Raw genomic sequence first — 20,760 nt, forward strand, 5'->3', positions numbered from 1 at the left:
ATCTAAGGTATCCCTCTTATGTGCTAAAGAATTTCCATTCAGTGCCAAAGTTTATGTCCTCTGCATCTTCTTCTTCACTCTGAAAGTTTGTTGGCTTCTTTGCAAAGGAGACAACAATATAGGTGACCTAATCTTGCAACATGTTTGGGGTGGTGGGAAGGATTTCAAGTCACACTTCCATGGGTTCTGTTCCCTAAAATGGGAAATCTTGACAAATCTGAGGCTGATAAAATGATGGAATGGGCTGCTTGCCATTGCCAAAAGGCAATAGTGCCCTCCATCCCACCCCGCAGAGCAGATGCTGTGGCCTGATCTAGAAAACCCCTGAACATTAGCTTTTTATGCCTCCAGTGTGTCCCCCATGACCCTGGCCGTTATAAATCGTTAGTGGGTGCAGCTTCCTGGTTCAGAGAGACCCAGAGGGCTCATTCTTTTGTCCTCCAAGATAGTACTAATTCTTATATACCTGCAGGTGCAGCGGCATAGCCTGGGAAGATCCATACTGTTACTTTATTAGGCTTTTGTGGGTGCCTGCAGATAGTAACCTGGCCCTAGCAGGCCTCTGGCACTAGGTCTCTGGGCTCCTTGGCTCAGCCTGACACCTATTGTGGCTCTCATATGTGCAGCAGCCTTGCTCAGGAAGGCATGTGGTGTTGGCTTCCTGGGTACAGTGAGCTTTATAAGCACTGACAGTTACCTCTAAAGTTTGTGTCCACTCCCCATTTAAACTCTTTACATATTTCTTCCTACTAATGTGGGAGACATTTTGACTTGCTAAGCTATGTAGTTACATTACCGATTATATAGATTTAGGTAGGTACTTTAAGTTGGTCATAAAGCTCCTTTTAAAAAACCATGTCTCCTAGGGTGCACATTTGAACCAGCAACTAAAACACCCACATTGTATATGACCACCTGAGATTTAGTTCTGCCTATGTTCCTAATTATAACTATCTGTTAATGTGTAACCTGATGGGAAGAAGGTGCTAACTTAGGTAGTTGTGTCCCTGCCTCCTACATGGGAAACTTGGATTGACTTTCCTGCTTGGCTACTGCTCTAGTAGGGACCACTGAGGGCATTTGAGAGATCGAATCAAGCCAGTGGATGGGAGCCTCTGTGTGTTCTCACTCTTCTTTCTCAGAATAAAGAAATACTAACACCCTTAAAATGATGAGGCCATTTGTCTGTATTCAGTGTCTGTCCAATCACATCTTTATGTCTTGCTTTGACAGCTGATTGCAAAACCCCCATAGTAAAACGGGTTGGTATTCCTTTAGTCATATTTAATCATGTATGTTTTGGAACCAAGTAAAAGTAAACTTCTTGGGCAGTTGTCCACATCACATTTGTTATACCTAGGTAGGCTTAGAAGTTTTCTGCCTTGCAAAAACCAAAATTCCTTTCCTCAAATGGCATCATGGGTTGACTGAATTTAGCACACTAATGTCTTCCTCGAAGGCAGTATCAGAACATAGTGGTTAATACAGCTTTCTCCCACATCAGAATACCTGAGTTCAATTCCTGGTTCAGGCTTCTGACTCCAGTTTTCCATTATTGTAAACTCTGGGGGGTCTGAATGATGGTTGAAGTAATTGGACTGCTACCACCCACATAGGAGACCTCATTTGCTTTCCTGATTTCTGGCTTCTGATGTGGCCCCAGCCCAACCTGTCTGCTGGACATGTTTGGGAAATGAACCAGTGGGATTTCTCTCTCTCTCTCTGTCTTTTTCTCTTGCCTGCCCTCTCCCTGCCTCTTTTTTGCTACCTCCCAAGTAAAATTTAAAGTGCAAAATTAAAAAAAAAAACTGTAAAGGTACTATCACAGCTTGAGTTAATACTCAAGTACTTGTTTTTGAGATTTCTTTTAGAATAGTTATATGTGTCAGCCAAATGGAAACAGAAGGGATAAAAGTATCTGAAAGCCATGTAAGACATATTCTTGCTATTTCCCTTTCTCTTACTGTCACATAAGTGTTAGAGTCTCTGGAGCAGTGTTCAAAGTGCATTTTTGGGATCTTATCTCCAAGATGTAGAAATGTGCTGGTTACAGAGTTTTGGACATGCAAGCTTACTCTTGTGTCCTACAGTGCTTTGCTATTGTCACTTTGCTGTATGTACACAGTGTATTCTGTGGCAGTCATAGAGAAATTACATTACAGGTAATTTTCTATTCTAGATTTTGTGCAAGATTGGTGACCTTTAAAGACTAGTTTTCCTTCAAAGCAAAAAGGCTTATTTTACCTTTGATATCATGCAGATCTTTCCTTTTAAAACATATGTATATATGCAGAGGTGAATAATACCAGAGGGGATGAATTAATTATAGCATAGATATTTTGTATTCTCATAAAAAGTAGCCAAGTTTATGTATTTATCATGTCTGTATAATTACTGAAATTAGTGTGAAATCTTCTGTGTAGAGGATTCTATTTAAGGTAAAAATTGCAAAGCATTTACAAAGTTAAATCTTTTCATTGGTAGTCATTATGGCTAATCATATTATGCACCTAGGATTACCAGCTAAGTTGTTAGTAGAAGCTGCTGGGAGAGAATGGATATTGTACTAATGATTAGCTTTTCCTGAAATTTACATTTCAAGAAAAATGATGTAACCCAAAGTGTAATTCTTGCCAACATTCCCAGAAATGAGCGAGAGGAAAGTAGATATAAGACAGTTTTTCAGTTTTATATGAGTAGGTGACCAGAGTGAACACTTGAAGAGAATATCCTACTAATCATTTTTGTTGTTTTTCCCCTGTGGAAAGCTGAAAGTCAGAACTAAAATGATTTTTAATTTTAGATTTTTTTTCTCTTCCTACAACTGTTACTTTAAAATAGATGCCTTGTATTTCTGCTCACCTCGACTTTTACTTTGTTATTATTCTGTGTTCTTGGGAAAGTGTTCTCAAGCTGGTTATAACTAAGGAGATTAATTAGTCTTGTATACAGTTATTTGTAGGTATACTACGTACTAATTGAAGCAACATTTTCTACTTTCATGAAAAATGCCATTTTATAAGACTGATGTTCAGTTCACATACACTTACACAGTTCAGGACAGTCAAGAGTAAAACTAACAGACTTCAGTTCTAGTACTAATCACATCAGTCTTTTGAATAGAGCTCAGGAACTCATCCAGAATATTCTCAGATACTCTTGCCTGCCAGAGTACTATGCCGGTGCTACTGACCAGTGCTTGATAAACATGTTAAAGCTGTTACACTACTTTGTGTGTTCACAATCTATTTTGAATTTGAATATTTATAATTTTTTTGTGTGTTCATGTTTCCGTATGTTGTGTAATGAAACTGACTAGTAATTAAGAGATTGTCATCCTTTCTACTATATTGTTTAGAGTCACATAGCACACATTTCTGAACTCTCAAAGCTAATAATAATCCTCAAACCCACTTACAGTATAAATGTAATATTCATTCAAGCTTTTGCTGATTAAAATCAAATGCGGTTTGAACACTTAACAAAATATTGAAATAAAACTTAGTACAGCAGGAAAAATCACAAGGGACAAAGGCCCATTCAGATGGAAGGTATGGAGACATTTTTGAGGCCATACATCGATGGATATAATTTAGCACACTTTAACCTGCCAAAGGTTGTCTTGGGCTTTATATTTAATATCTTCTCTAAGTCTTTTGACAGAGTTTGCATGTCCTTGTTACCATTCTTTAACAGTTGGGGAAGGGACTAGAGAATCATGTGTTTCTCAGAGTGCCTTTTAAGGACCTGTTGTTTGCCAGGGTATATTAAGTTCAATAAACTTGGGATCCTATCTTCACGGAGCTGAAGTGCTACAGTGGAAGACAGAGTTCCACAAATAATCACATCAATAAACATGATAGTCACAATCTGTGGTGTTTGCCAGGGTACATTAAGTTCAATAAACTTGGGATTCTGTCTTCACGGAGCTGAAGTGCTACAGTGGAAGACAGAGTTCCACAAATAATCACATCAATAAACATGATAGTCACAATCTGTGGTAAGTGCTGTGCAAGACCCGTTGGACACTCCTTATGACACAGATAGTTAGTAATCTGCCCGCAATAGGAGACCAGGGTGGCTGAGCTGGGAAAGGAATGATAGTTGACTTGAAATGTGAAGAATTTGGAATTGGAAGATGGGCAGGTGAAAAAGATTGCCTAGGAGAAGCAGGCAGTGAGAAAACCAAGTGCTAGGGGAGCCGCTGTTATGTGACCAATGATGATTGACATTTACTTTTACTCACATGGGTAGAATTTGACAGGAGGGAAAAGAGGAACTCAGTAGAGACAGTTTCAGACAAAAAGATAAAGTGTTATGGGACTTAAAAAAAGTGTGTTCCTTGAGATAGAATGAAAAGAACAATTGGCTGATTAGTTAGGAAAATAGCTTGAATATTCCAGAAGAAGAAAATTAGGGTGGTAACTCAGAGTTTAGAATTGAAGAAAGACATGGATAAATTGGAGGTAGTGAAAAACATGTAAAAATGCCTGCCTTTCTGTGAGTGTCACCCAGCATTTCTAGTCTTGGGTAGAGAACATATGCAGACCTGGCCCTAATTCCTGAAAGTGGAATGTTATAGTTGATTGTTGTTAGGCAAGGGCCCTGATTATTTCTACCTCACTTCCCTTCTTGGTGAAATTATGTAACATTAACGTTAGCAAGGAATGGGAGCACTAATGATTGCAAACTACATAATGCACTATCCAGAAAAAGGAAAAATCCCATTAATGTAGCTGCTCATGTTAACAGGTATAATCTATTGTAAAAAACCTTAAAAAAATAAGTCGAGTTTGGCAGAGGAAAGAACACAGGAATGCAGTGGGAGCCGTGGTGCCTCTCATGCTGTGGAAGGGCCTTCTTTTCATTTGTAGATTTCTCTGAATTCACTGCACAGAAACACCAAACTGTCACATTCTTGAGTATGGGGACACTGCCATCCATTTCCTGTCACTCAGCAGTGCCAGGCTCTGCAGTGATGGGTTTTTACATAGTGATGATATTTGAAGTTGGAGGGGAGAGTGAAATTGCCAAGTAAAAGAATGAAGAGCCGCGCCGTGGGAAACACCTGTATTTATTTACAATGGAAAGAGAGTAAGAAGTTGCTGCCAGAAAAGCTGGGATAGGCAGTCTCTCCAGCCCAGCGCTGAAGGAGAGTTAGTGCCGCAAAGCCGCAAAAACGTCTAGAAGGACAAGGAGACAGGGCAGAGGCACCAGATGTGATGAGAACATTGAGAGGGAAGCCGCAGGGAAGTGTGGGGCAGAACCGGACGCTACAAGAGCTTACCATGTAGGTGGTGGTGAGGAAGTTGGAAGTACTGGTTGTCGGGTGCATGGATTTCTCTTTCAGGAAATCCGTGGTAAAGGTAAGCATTAGGAATGTTTCCTTGTAACAAGTTTCAGGCTAAAGAAAATGTATTGCTGCTGTGCTTCAGAAGCTAGAGGAATGGTGATGGGAATTGAGAGTTGAGAGTCTCAGGACACCATGAAAGAGGGCAAGTCCTGAAGGAGTCAGCCTTGGCCAGCCCAGAGCACTGACCTCAGCACAGCGGGGCTGTGGGAGTCGTGGGTCTGGACTGACTGCTCAGCTCCTCACTCTGTCTTTGCAAAGCTCGTAGTTCAGATGAATTCATCTAATACCTCCAGTTTGGTCCTGTCTGGGTGCCCCGCGGAGAACTGCAGGCACTCGAGTGTGCGCCGAAAGAACGAAGAAGCAAATGTGCTTGTGAGAATGAAAGCTTCCCAACTGTCTCACTGCGAGGCATGAACATTTTTGAGGCATAACTGTCTGATAGTTTTATGATAATTTATGTGTTTTAACTGTGGGGGAGTTGGCAAGTGATCACATCGGTTCTATTTTGTTGTGAATAAATAGTATGTCAGAGTTTAATGCTGCTTCAAAAATGTTATTTAGAACAAAACTTTCTTTGAAGCTATAATACTCTCTTACTCAAAATATTTATTTAGACTATATTGTTTAAATAGAAATAATTCCCTGAAGGAACAATTGTAGTCTATATAAAATCTGATTTTGAGACAAATAGACCCTCTGGAATTCATAGAAATAGAAAATGGATATTCCAGTGCTTAAGTGTTTATATACAAAAGGAGTTGAGGTGTTCCAGTGTTTATATGTTTAGGTACAAGAAGAGGAGAATTCATAAAGAGGGATGATGATCTGAAAAGTTGAATTCCCAAATGTACCAGATGGATGAAATTGTTTAGGAAGAGAAAGTATTTGGATCATAAACTTGCTGAGTGTAAGCTGAATAAGGGACCAAGTGAAAAATATATATAAAAATAAATCCTATCTTGAGTCTATTGGTATATCTTGTTTGCAAAGATAGCTGTAATTAGAGCTTACAGAGTGTTTTCAACATGATAGGAAACTAAGATATTTTTGTAAAATGGGGTAGTATCAAATTAATTTCAGGAATTTATCTCTTTTTTTTACCTGTGTCCACTCCTGATCATGTGTAAAGTGGAGGCCTTTTTGACATCTATTATTTCACTTCAAATTAAATGCATGTTTTAATGATAATATTATTGCTTTGTCTAAGTTTATAATTGGAAAATTCTCTGAGCACCTTGATTTTAGTGTAAATATTTTTAATTTTTTTTTTTTGGTCATAGTATAATCAAGTTGAGTGTATTAACTGATGAAAACATTATGTAAAGAAGCTACCTATAACCTGGCAATTCTGATATCATGTTCAATCAATAAACTATTGAAATTGAAATAAGAACATTTGGAAGAAGTGTTTGCCCATTACCTTAACCTTGCTTGCATCACTGAGCCATGCAGCAGTTTCCCAACTCAGCTGACAGGTGACACTGGAAGAGAGTCCCCAAGATACCATGCAAATGGCACAGTTGAGTATTTCCCTGAAGGGGAATATCAGAGCAAATTAAGGATGGAAAGTGGAGTACAAGTGGATTCCACAATGAAGACACCAGCATCTGAAACCCAAAACAGATTCATAGATTTAATGTTAGTTAATGGAAGAGAAATAGTTTAAACCCATCTGATATAGAAAGTATTGGAAACAACAAGAACTGGTTCAGTCTGGGTCTCGGTAAATAGAAATTACCCCAACCTTCCTAATAATACTGAAGGATTGCCTGTTACAGTCGATTATAGCTTATTTAGAAATCCAAATGGGTCCCAGGAATGGCAAACCTGGAGCTGAGTGAGTGTAGCTCTCTGCTCAGAAGTGCAGTTGAAGCTATTCTTGCATTCACTCTCTCCTCATGCAAGAGTTGCTGATTGCAACTCAATCTGCAGAGACCTTTCCCTGACATTTTTTGGGAGTTATAGTTGATTATTAATCTCTGATTGATCAAACTAAACCCCTTCTGTCCTCAGAAATCCCACTCAAATAGGACTAAATGAATGAGATAAAACATATTAACTGTGGTCTGGGAACTTAGGTCAGCTTTAGCACAATTCTTAAACATAGGCTTTTATTCATAAAAAGCTACACCTTATTTATGATAATTTTCTATGGATTCACTTTAAGATACAAACTGGTGAAATGACTTTTAAATCTCCTCATAGGGAAATAAATGATTTTGAATATTTTTTTTCAGTTTTTAAAAATAGAATTGTATTGTCTCACAGAAAAAAAAGTCACATAAATGTCTTTTTCGTTCTATATCTGATGAAGGAAAATTTGCATTAATGTGCTTAAGATGCCATTAAAATAAAAAAATTGCTTTGTTGTTTTCAAAATCAAAATATAATTAATAATTATAATTTATAAGTCAGAGGCAAAAAAAAACCCTCCAAGTAATTGGAAGTGATAAACACTAAGAAATATACTGAATCTTAGGGATCTTATTATTGGGCTTATAGGAGTATCTTTCAAAAATATCTGAAAGATTAGCAAGGCATTTAAATTAAATTCAGCAGAAGAAAAGTAACAGTCTAATCATGTTCATTTACCGTGTTTGACTTTCACAAACATTATTTTATAAAAATGTATTGTTTGCATTATTGCCAGCTGAACAAACTTAAACAGAAATGTGTATCCACATTCATAACTTTTTTCCCCCTTTTTGTTATTGTGGTAAAATGCCCGGTATCTTGTAGTACATATTATTCTTTATTCTTATTCTATTCGGTCTATATTTCTAATGTAAAGCTACTGTGAATGACATAAAAAGACTTTGTTAGTGACTAAGATTTATTATCTTGCTTTTTCTTCTTTTATGGATGGCTGAGTGTTTTTGAGAGCAAAGTTTATTTGCAAAATTCTCCAGGTCCCTATCCACCTGAAGCCTTTAGAAAGTGAAAGTAGACCTCATTTGTTAAAATTGTAAAAACAAAACAAAACAAAAATCCAGAAAAACCAGAGCGTACCTGGACCAGATGCTGATCTCCTTTTTTCCTTCTTTCTCTTTCAGGCCATTCGCTGCACACTGGTCAACTGCACATGTGAATGTTTTCAGCCGGGAAAGATTAACCTGAGGACTTGCGATCAGTGTAAACATGGCTGGGTGGCACATGGTGAGGAAAATCTGGCCTTTTCTTGTCCTGCTTGTTAGGTTTGTGTGAATGTGTGTGTTTTGTAGAGCAGTCACTGGCCTGGAGAAGAGGGAGGTCAGCTGAGCTCCAAGTGTTAGCTAACATTCAGCCTGTGGCTCTCGGGCAGCACAGTCTCTGCTCCAAGAAGTGAGGCTGGGCACGCAGCTCCCAGCAGAAGGGCGCGATGTTTATAGGACGGTTGGGCCATGAGGTTCTTACTGAGCTGAGCGGCAGCCAGCAAGCGCCAGGCCTGATGGAAACTCAAACATACCACAGATGGCCTTTCAGGTCCTGCACCTCTGAGGGAAGCTAGCCAATGCCCATTGATTGAGAACTCCTCAATGACTGATCCTCCTTGTCATACACGTTCAGGGCACAGTTTATCCTTCCAGATGTCAAACTGGGTGTGGTGGAAGGTGGGTGAGTGAGTGAACAAGATCATTATTTGGCTGATATCTGAAAACACAATCCGTAAATACCCCGCTTTCAGCATGTGCTGGGATCAGGGGTGGCCTCTGCTGGTGGGGAGTGAGCTCTGGGTGGGGGCTGTCTGGAGTCAGGATGGAAGGTGGGGGACGTGGGAGGCGCTTCCAGCCAGGTGCGCAGAGCCCTTCTGTCAGCGTGCCTGGACCGAGAATGCAACGTATGCTCATGTATGGTTTCTGTTTATTGTGCTTAGGCAGAAAAGGAGACTTGGAAGTCAGCAGTTTCTTCACCTCCCAGACTGTACACTTTAAAAAAGATAGGTGATGTTTATACAAGAAATCCTGGCTTGAGATTTTCTGACAGCGTTGGGTATTGGCTCTTAAGTGCACATATTCTTCGTTCCAACCAGCGCTAAACATCCAGCGGGTTGTATAATAATTATTATTATTATTGTTTCAGAAATGTCATGTTGTTCTAGTAAGATCTGAGGTAACAACACCAGACTGTTCCTTGAAGTAGTCTGAATTTATCATGCCCTTCACTTGTTAATGCATGTGTGGGAGTTTGGGGGACAGTTCAGTGGTGTTTCTGTGAGAGACAAAAAGAGAGCGAGTGAGCTGGGGTGACATGCCTACCTCCCTGTAATTCTGTTGCTCCCTCAGACATGGAACACTTTCTTGTCATCATTCACAAGGTCAGAATCTGTAACTGCTGTGTGATCGGCCTTGACTAACAGAACGGCGGCCACCTTTGTAGTCTGTATGTCACAATGTGCGATGATGTCTGTTTCTTCTCTGTGGCTGTGTTTTATAGGGCTTTCAAAAATAAAATCCCGAAGTCAGGGGGTAAAAGGAGCTTCAGCAACACACTTCTCACACTTCTCACACCTGGCCTTTGCAGAGCAGGGCATCAGCCGGCGTTGGTGTCATTGTGTTTGCAGACTGCCGCCTTCGTGTTCTTTGCTCTGAGTGCACAGCGTTAGGATCATCTTGTACAGTGTCAATTTACCCACTTTAAAAGGACATCACTTTGAATAAGGGTCCTCTAAAGGCCCTGTCTTTAAACACAGCCACACTCTGAGACACTGGGCTTTACACTTGTGATGGTTACAGAACTTTGCAACCCAAACCATCAGGAGTCATGTAGTGCTTGGAAGCAGTCTGGGGTCTGACAGTTCTCAGGTCACATCCTGGTTCTCTGTCATTTCAGTGCCATGTTGCTCAGCTTGAGCCTCAGTTTTTCTTACCTATAAAATAGGACTAATGATGTCTACCTTTGGGTCTTTTAAATATAATTTTGATATTTTTCTATGTGGGCCACAAAGAAAGGCATAAAAAATATCTTCTGCATACTGGTTTAATCCCAGTTACCCTACAGCTGGGGCTGGACCAGGTGAAAGCTAAGACCCTTGGAGAGCCTGCATTGTGGCACAGTAGTTAAATCCCTGTCCTGTAAGACAGACATCCCATAGGGATGCTGGTTCAAGTCCTGGTTACTTCTGCTCCAGCTCCCTGATAGTGATTAAGGATGCAGCAGAAGCTGGCCCCGGTACTTGGGCCCCTATCGCCCACATGGGGAAACCAAATGAGCATGTGGCTCAGCCCTGACTCCTGAAGCCATCTGGGGAGTAAGCAGGCAGATGGAAGTGTTTTGTGCATTTTCCCTTCATTTTGTGTAACTCTGGCTTTTAAATAAAAAAATCATAAAAGCAAGATAGGATCTTGGAACTTAATTCACATCTCCCACGTGAGTGGCAAGGACCCACATACTTGAGCCACCACTATGGTCTCCCATGTTCATTTTTAGGAATGTAGCCTAGGAAGCAGAGCTAGGATGTGGACAAGGCACTCTGATAGGTTGATACAGGCATCCCAAGCTCCATCTTAACCAATAACTACTTCGTTAAACACCCACCCCTACATTAAAGTCTTACTGTAAACACTGAAAGTGAGATATATGTTCTAATACAGACCCAGTGCAATGGCTCTGTGGCTAAATCCTCACCTTGCAAGTCCTGGGACCCTAAATTGGTGCTGGTTCATATCCCAGCTGCTCCACTTCCAATCCAGCTTCCTGCTGGCTGGGAAAACAGTGGAAGATGGCCCAAAACCTTGGAACCCTGTACCCATGTGGATGACTTGGAAAGGGCTCCAGGCTTTGGATTGGTTCAATTCCTGCTGCTGAGGCGATTTGGGGAGTAAACCAGTAGATAGTAAATCGTTCTGTTTCTCCTTATCTCCATAAATATGATCTGCCTTTCCCATAACAGTACGTGAATCTCGTGTGTGTGTGTGTGTGTGTGTATGTGTGTGTGTGAAATAAACGTGACAATAAATGGAAAATAGTGTGGCTATTTGTTTATACATTCTTTCATTTTTTCCAAATCCTGTGTAGTCTTGTGAGTATGAAAGTTGATTGTGTCACTCAAGTTTATCTCTCCAACTTCCATGTGCATATTGCATGATTGCATAATGGGGAAAATGCAGTATTTCTTCCTTCTTCAACAGCATAAATTATTCCTGGCTAGTAATTGTTTTGAAGACTTTTTCTGTGTTATTCATCACCCACTTACATATGATATTTGTGATATTCCTGTTGTGCCAGTTAAAATTTGATTTCTGGGATATTAATTTTGTGGTTACTTAGATCTGGGAAAAATGAGTTCTGATTCTTCCCTTGGAGTTTTTACCTTGACCTAGTTTCTCCCCCACAACAGGGATGTATCTGTGTAACACAGAATGCGTTTGGGCAGGTATGCAAAACCTTCTCTTCCTCCATTCATTAGGGCAAAAATGACAGTGAGGGGTTGATTTCCTAGCCTTGGAGTTGGCAGTGGGATGAGAGCACTCATTCTTTTTGCCCCTAGCATTTCACCTAATTGCATCATTTCCTCCCCCTGCACAAAAGCCCTGAAATCATGTCTCCAATTATTTCTTCTCAGAGTTAAGACACAGCCGTCTTTCTGGCTACCTTCACAGTACAGGGTCCTATGTGTGGGGTACAGAGGAAAGGACTTGGGTTTTCTAATGTGGGTTTCTCTCTGAAAGTAAGTGAAACAGTAATAAGATGCCTTTCATAGAGTTGTTTCATGGTAGTGCTGAACACACTCTACCTGTTACTGTGCCACTAACATACATTTTAATATCTGCTGAATGCCAAAATCAAGTGTTTTTTAAGAGGTTAGAAACTTGTCGGTCTTTTAATGAATGCCTTCTTCTACTTCCTTTAACAGCATCTTTCATTTAGTCCTAAGATCTTGGGTTTCATGTGTCAAAATATACTATATATTCTTCACACATACACACGGTATGCCTGTAGATGTATACAAGCTCACACTCATTTCATGGCTTTATGGGTTCTGATGAAGCCTGCTGGAATCATTGGCTTTGGCTGCTTTGCAAAAGTCGTGAGAAAGTTTTGTTTTAAAAAATTGTAGTTATTAATTCCTTCTTGTGTAACACCTGGGCTTTAAAATAGGGATGTGCTACTATTAGCAAATTTCTAACTTGAAGTCTTCAGCATTATTGAATGAAGGGAAGAAACAACTCAAAACAGGTCCTTGAATGTCAGCAAGTATTTCCCACTGAATTAATAATGGCTTTCCTACCTTTTCCATCTTGGAGTGAATTTTATGTTTTTTACTTTGATAATGGAAGACTAAGCTTATTTAATTTAGGTTTACTTTAAGCAAACTTTCTGGGGGTATAGGAATTCCATTACCTAAATTATAATAACTTAGTTGATAGCCTAGGAATAGCTCAGATTTTCTAATTTTTTCTTGTTTCTGTTCACATTCCTTGGAAATGGGATTCCAGCATACTGCCTGGTAATTAACTAGCCACTGTATTTTTTTCCCTGAGTTGACATTCTGTCCTCTGTGATGTCATTTCATTTAACCTAAAGTGATCTGAATCTTGGGAGAGGGAGAGGAAGGGTATACTTGCTACCTATTCAGCTCTTTTTAGTTCAAAATTTCCAAAATAACACATCAAGTAATGTGCAGCTTTTCTGATGAAATCAGTGCTTTTTTCATAGAGAAATTCACTTTGTTTGTTTTGACCCCTTTTTTCCAGTCTAGAGTAATAATTCTACCACTCATAGAATTGGGGCTTCAGCCAAAGGTTTCACTTAGTGTTTGAGATTAGCTGCCATTACTAATGCATCCCAATGGTGGGTGTGGAGGAGGAAGGCTCCCTACTGGTACTAATGCCTTGGAGAATCTCTGTAGATAACAGGAAGTTTTGCCAGTAGGAGCCAGTTATTGCCTTTGTGAAAAACATGAGCCATGATGTCCAAGTTGAGAATTACCCTGCTAAACCAATTTGATTTTTTAGTTTTGAAAATTAATGTCTGTTGTTTAGATAAAGTATTTATAAACCATCAACTTGACAGTAAATGATGAGAGTTGTGGCACCCTTGGGACACTCATATCCCTTTTGGACTTACCAGTGAAACTGTGCTTCCAATCTGGCTTCCTCACAACACGCGTTGGAGGCAGCACATGATGACCTGGTGTAGGTTCCTATCACACATGTTGGAGACTCCAGTGGAGTTCCTGGCTCCTGGATTCAGCCTGACCTGACTGTAGCTCTTGTGGGAATTTGGGGAGTGAACAACAGACAGCTGATTTCTATGTTTCTTTCTGCTTCTCTCTGTCACGCTGCCTGTCAAATATAATTTTTAAAAAATTGTTAGAGATTCATTAAAAAAAGAAATTTGTTCATTTGAAAGACAAAGAGAGAAAGAGGGAGAAAGAGATCTTCCATTTGCTGATTCACTCCCCAGCTGGCCCCCACAGCTAGGGCTGAGCCAGACATAAGTCCAGAGGTTCGTCTGGGTCTTCCAGGTGGTGGCAGGGGGCCACACATCTTGGCCATCTGCTGCTGCTTCTCCAGGTCATTAGCAGGAAGCTGCATTGGAAGTGGAATACCTGGGATTCCATATAGGTTGCCAGGATTGCAGGCAGCAGCTTTACCAGGTATTCCATTGCCAGCTGCAAACTTCATTCATTCATTCATTCGTTTGTTTGTTTATTTATTTATTTTTTCAATTTACTTGGAAAGCATAGTGAGCCACTGGTTCACTCCCCAAATGTCTTCAATGGCTGCAACCTGCCCCCTGGAACTCCATGCTAGTATTGGTCTCCTACATGGGTGCCAGGGGTTTGAGCACTCTGGCCATCTTCTGCTGCTTTCCCAAGCATATTTAGCAGCAAACCGGATCATAAATTGAGGAGTTGGGATGACAAAAGGTGCTCGCAGTTACAGCAGCTCCAAATACATCTTCCCCCCCCCCCTTTTTAATAAAAGAAGATGAATAAATATAAATAAAAAGATTTCTAGTTTTTTAAGAAAATATTTATAGTGGTAATCGAAGAAAATTAGGTAACTTTCTCCCTAGACCCATGGTGATGAATCCCATTGGAGTATTCATTTGTATATTTGTATACTGATGGGTAAATATTAGAGAGGTAATTTATTTACAGTTGAATTTTTTGAAGGCGAGACAGAGATTGATTTCTTATGTGCTAGTTCATTCTCCACATGTCTTTAATGGAGGGGACTTGGCTGGGCCAAGTTGAAGCCAGAAACCAGGAACTCAACCTGGGTCTCCCATAGGAGCTGCAGGAGCCCAACTTCTTGAGTCTGTCACCAACTGCTTTCCAGAGACTAGATCCGAACCCAAGCATTCGGATATTGTAGGCAAGTGTCCCAACCACCATTTCAGATGCTCACCTCTGGAATTTATTTTCCTTTGCTAAATCACCATCTCTTTCTACGAAGTGAAACACCATGTGCTGGAAGTACACATTTTTGTTAATCATAAGCGGTATTCCACTGTTGCTAGGCATCTCAGGTAGGAATTTGAAAATTAATAAACAAAAGCTATATGACTTAATGAACCCTCAGGAGCTTTTTTGATGACAATGAATTTCCTAATGTGTACTTTGACTTGAAATGAAACGGATTTGCTGTTCCAACAAACCCTGTGAATATATAGGATTTTCATTCACTTTCAAGCTCTCTGAATGTAACACTGATGTTACTTCATTTGGCTCGTTTCTGTGCAAGCATGTATGAAGCACAAGGATTCTTGAGGCCTTTTCTTTGTTATTTTCCATAATTATGAATTCCTTTTCCTACTTGCAGTTCATTCATGGAAAAGATAGTCCTATATTAATACTTTAATTGTTTGCTGATCAAGCCAGCTGCTTTACTGCACATATTTTATACAAATTCTTCAGAAATTTCCGTGTAAAATGGGCTGGCTTGGCTGGCATCATCTGGATGGTCGATCAATAGATATTTATTGAACATATATCATATAGGAAGGATAGTACCTGGCTTCTTTCTGCTCTTTGCCACTGGAAATGATGAGAAGCATAAAATTAATATAGTGTCATATAACAACCAGCTTTATGGTTTAATGTACTGTAAGACTTAATATTCATATAATCCATTAATTTCAAACCTTTCTTTTTTTATAAGATATTGGAGGTAATTCCCTCCCACCCCTTTTTTCAGCATCATTTAATTTGAATTCTCAGCTTTTACTTGATGAGTCTTATTAGACCCAGTGTGTTTTTGGAGACCCTCCCTCAAATAAAAATATAGAATAAGTTAATAATGATGAATTTCAAATACTCAGTGATGCTTATTGTAAGTATTTGTCATGTCAATTAAACTGAATTTCTTTTATTTGGTAAATGTGGCAAGTCTATATACAAATACAATCCTGGTTAATATGCATAATTAAGCCCTAAATCAGGACCATTGGTTCTGAGTGTCATATAAACAGAAAGCCTTTGATTATTATCAGTCTCACATTTAGAATCAGAAGCTTTCAGCATTCTGTTTACAAACTCCTCAGATTTGTTGGAGACACGCCACATTTTAAGAACTCAGGCTTGACAGGTCAACATTAGTTATTTTTCATATTATCTTGTAAAAGTTTACTTCTTTGTCCCATGTATGTTCTGCTGATGGATTGTCTGAATCTCTGAAGAGTTTGTCCTCAACTGGTGGCTGAAATATTCTCCAAGACTTTTAGTGTAAAAGCTACTTTTAGTGTAATAATAATAATAATAAGCTTCACTCCTCTTCCCTTCTCCCTTTCTACATACCCCCAGCCAAACTAGCAGGTTCTATGTGTTAACACGATGAAGTGATGGTGCTGTGCATATCCTGAGTCACTCCCAACAGTGTGTGTGTGATCGTTGGTAAACTTCTCAAGACAGAGAGGAGGGTGGAAAACAAAAGTCCTCAGCCTGTCTAGACAGAAGGACATAATCTGTAGCAATGCTGTCGGGGTCTCTGAACATGGAGATTGTCCCCACAAGAATGAATTTAGCTTTAGCAGGAAAGTTTTCTGAATAAGTATTTAGGGTTTGGTGAATGGTGCAGTCCAGTAGTGGGCTGAGGCCTTCTCAGCTCAGGGAGGCAAGACACAAGGTTGATCCTTTGAGAAGATGCATCCAGAGCTTTGGTGGCAAACACAGAAAGAAAGGCCTCAGTCCTAAGGTGTGGATGAAGTGGGACTTAATACAGTCTCTTTACATGAATCTGTTTTCTCTCTCTTCCTCTCTCTCTCTTTTTTTAGCCCAAGTTGTTGTTCTAGATTATAATACTGTACCCTACCTGTGCCAAGGGCCGAAATTCCCAGGCTCTAGCTGCCTCCCAGCTCTCCTGAAGTGGCTGGGACCTGATCTGTCCATGCACGACATCCTTGAACATTTCTCCACTTAAGTTTCATTTTCGAGACAAAAACAACACCATTTCCTGCCTGGCACAGGAGCCGTTTTTGTTTGACCTGAGGGCATGATGCCCTCCCTCTTCTTCTACTCCCAGATTGCAATTGGTGAGCTCTCAGGGGAGGATATCCTCTCAAATGCAAGGATTTGGTGCTTGATTAATGACTTTTAACTATTTTCTGATTGTGGCCATGAACTGCTTATTGTGATGTGTTTCTCAGCCTGCCCACCTTTGGGAGGAGGCTTTGAACTCTGTCAGTTTCCTTTCAATATGGCATAAACAGTGCCTCCTCTTCCAAGTCCTGGGCTCTCTGCCTGTTAGCTCTCAAGATTCATTGTCCAGCTCTGTTGGATACACCAGGGAGCCTGGCAAGGCCTTGTCTGTGAAGTGTCCTCACAGCGGGTCCTCCTGCAAGAAGATTCTTGAGGTTGACACACACAGGGTCTGTCCCTAGGCTATGAGAAAGCTTCAGATAAGTACACAGGAGGCACTGTAGTAAACAACTTGAGGAGTGTGGCTCCAGAGTGAGCCTGTGGAGGCTCAGGTGCTATTTCTCCCACCTTTTATCAGGAAAACCTTGGCCAAGTTACGTAATCTCTTTGTTTTCTCCCCTGGGAAATGTGAGTAATGATAGCTCCTAGCTCACAGAGTTCTAAGATTAAATGAGATAATTCAGATGCCTTGCACATAGTAAACACTCACAAAGTGTTAGTTGTTATTACTGCACTGACACAGAAGCAAAACCTCAACCTTGAGGACATCACAGACATGTTTTAGCACAGGTTAGTGGTTGAAAGTTAGGGTGTGGCCAGACTAATGCCCTCTCCAAGCTCTGGTTCTCTTATCTGAAAATTCAGATGATAATAGGAATGCCCCTATATATCACAGAGTGGTTTAAGGGAGGATTAAATGAAGGAGTGGAGTTAGTCCAGTGTTTTAACACAACAGTTTTAGTTGCTGATGTTATTAAGTTAATGAAATAATAATAAATGATAATGATAATATCTAGAGCCTCAATCAGGTATGGATGTAAAAGTGATGATAAGAACTTCTGCTTCCAGGGAAGGATTTCCTCCTTGCCCAGCAGCAGAGTTCCTCTGTCACCAGCCCTTCTGGCTGTGGCACCCCCTGTTCTCTCATTTAACTCTCCCCAGCAGTTCCAGTATTGGCACATTTCTTTCATGTACCCCCTCCCAAATATCATGTGAGCCCTTATTTGAACAGATGTAAGGGACTGGGTGTCATAACTGAGAAGAACAGACCACTTCAGATTGATGGTAAGAATATTTTCCTGTTGATCAAAAACCCAGCACCTGATGGATTTTAAGGAGGGGTAAAGGCCACATTTACGTATTTCCCACCTATCTTTCTGCCTGTGAAGAGCTTTGATGGGCTCACCACTTTATCATTTTATTGTATTTTATTACATCATAAATTTTTATATCTCACTAACGATCCTACAGGAAGCTTAATTGTTTATAGGAACCCCTTAATTAACAGGAGTTCACCAGGTTAAATAGAACACAAATTGAAGGAATTATAAATGAAGCACATTTAACTCCTCTCATTTTACTCAGGATACACTGTTGAGATCCACTGAGAAATTGGACTGGGTCATAAGAACCTGATGTTTGAAACTATCTTCATTTCTGTTGTGTTACAAATTGTGACTTTGTGCAATAGGACAGAGAGAATTTGACTTATTTTCTAAAAGCCCTGTAATACTGTCTCTATGTTTTTTAATCATCATCAAGTTTTGCATTTGCCTTAATAGATATTTCTAATTCTTCTAAAGCTTCTTAAATTAATCTACTGTTAGTGGATGAGTAAAGGCATTGCATAGAAAAACTTTAAAAGAGGTATGTCTACAACTGGGTAGCCTTGTAATAGGTATGAGCCAGTAGTCAGGGCCTTTCTCTTCTGAGCTATTCTGTGTTCCCAGAAAAAGTCCTACTTTTAAGTCCTAGTTGAGTGTAAGGTCAAATAATGCTGCAAATGTGGAAAAATGAACCAGTTCTATGGTTCCAGTTTCCGATTTGAGTCCCAGCTGCTCCATTTCGCATCAAGCTCCCTGCTAATACACCTGGGAAAGCAGCAGAGACAGGCCGAAGTGCTCAGGGCCCTGTCCCCAGAGGGGAGATCCAGAGGGAGGTCCTGGCTCCTGGCTTTAAACTGGCCCAGTTGTGGCCATTGAGGCTATTTGAGAAGTGAATTAGCAGGTGGAAGAATGATCTCTTTCTCTAACTCTGCTTTTCAAACAAATAAATAATTTTCTCCTTAAATGTAGGCAGCATTCCACTCAATGCAAAGGATTGTAATTTTCAGCTTTAGATGTAATTGGCCATTGAATGGAAGTGAAATTTTAGGCCTGGCTGTGTAATATAGAAGCCACTATTGTGTAATTTGAAATGTAGCTTGTTCAGACTGAGATATGCTGAGGGAAAAAATATGCATTGCCCTTGGAGTTGTTATAACTTTAAAAACAAATGTGAAATTATCATTGATAGATTCTTTGAACATGTTTCAAAAATTATTTTGAGAAAGAAACTTCTCCCACTGCAGATGTAGTAGGGTAATAGGATATGCCCTACTTCATGTCTGGTAAGAGCAAAGGCTGGCCCGGGACCAGAGCTAGGACTGGGAGCTCAATACAGATCTCTCATGTTGGTAGCAGGGACCCGAGTATTTGAGCCATCACCTGCTGCCTCCCAGGGTACACATAATTGGCAAGCTGAAATCAGGAGCAGAGCCTAGACTGGAACCTGGACACTTTGGTTAGGGCTACATCAGTCCCAAGCAGTATCTTAGCCACCAAGCCAAACACCCATGCCAAGACACGTTCCCATATTGTCTACACATTGATGTCATTTTTGGTGGACTGTGTTGTGCTTACCACAGTATTTTAGAAGTTAGTAGTAGCACTGCTTTTTTTTTTTAACTATTTCAAGATGAGACTGTTTTCTTAGACTTGATTATTATAGACTTTGTCAGACAGTATATTTGGGGAACTAAAGCTTATCTTTAAAATGTGTAGTGGTAGGTTTAGTTAGAACTGAAGTGAATATCCTGAGATCCCAAACCAGGCCCTTTGTTCATCACAGTGAATTGCTACCCAGGTTTCCTACTTTGCATACTGGCTGCACTGCCGAGCTGTCCAGTCTTTCCTGGGCTCACTTCCTCAAGGAAGAGTTCCCCACCTTGCCCTCTTTCCCCATCCCACCCCTGCAGCAGTTAAGGACTTCTTTCTGTGTAACATCAGCAACTTTGCTGAATCCAGAAGGGTGACACTCGTCTTCCCACTCTGCAGACACTTGGGAGGTCCACATCTTTGTGAGCTGCTGCTTCATGCAGCATCCCGATACTGCGCAGGGAACTGTGGTCTGCAAAAACGCTTAGGTTTATCTAAAAGTCTCTGATTCCTAATTGTGTGTGTGTGTGTGTGTGTGTGTGTGTTTCTGGAAGTCTCTACTCATTTTAAGGTGTAAGCGCAGTCTGCGAACACCCCGTGTGTGTAGTCCTGTTTCTGCATTTCTGTTGTCCAGTCCTCCTTCCCTGTTCATCTTTGCTGTTTGCCGCTTTGTATCTGTGGACGACAGAGTCAGTGAAAGGAAGGTGGGAGGTTTTACAGCATAACTCACCAGGAAGCAAATTTTGAAGAAGTTAAATTTGTTTGATCATTAACAGATGGTGGCAATTGTTGTTATTTTATTTGGAAGATACGGTTGTGAGTGAAATACCTTTTCCATCTGGTTTGGTAGTTCTTCCATGCTCCTTTGCCTGCAAAAACCTGAGGACAAGAAACTCCCCGTGCTCCTTGGCCGATCATGATTTCCAGTATCAGTAAAAATTAAAAAACAAATCAACCTCTAACATAAAAGAAAATGCCTGTTTTGCTTGGAGAGCTCTGCTGGGGAGGTCTTTTCCCTGACATGCCAAAAGCGACCATCACAGGACTCCTTAAAGAAAAGTCATTTTTTTTTCCCCTTTATTTCATGTGAGCATTGGCAGAAAACTCTGACAAGCAGTTCTTCATATTTTATTATGTTCTTGTCTACA

General features: G+C 40.3%; 1 protein-coding gene across 2 annotated transcripts in view; it reads left to right on the forward strand.

Moving 5' to 3' along the window:
• The window catches only part of BNC2 (basonuclin 2), a 423,821-nt gene that overhangs the window by 267,985 nt on the left and 135,076 nt on the right, over positions 1-20,760 (forward strand). For both annotated transcript variants that reach the window (XM_040962743.1, XM_040962742.1), the window contains one exon: positions 8,407-8,509. In XM_040962743.1, coding sequence (XP_040818677.1) covers positions 8,407-8,509 — 103 coding nt within the window. The remainder of the gene's footprint in view (positions 1-8,406; positions 8,510-20,760) is intronic.

Source organism: Ochotona curzoniae, unplaced genomic scaffold, assembly GCF_017591425.1.
Source record: "Ochotona curzoniae isolate NIBS_2020 unplaced genomic scaffold, NIBS_Ocur_1.0 scaffold_3208, whole genome shotgun sequence".
NCBI classification, from domain to species: domain Eukaryota; kingdom Metazoa; phylum Chordata; class Mammalia; order Lagomorpha; family Ochotonidae; genus Ochotona; species Ochotona curzoniae.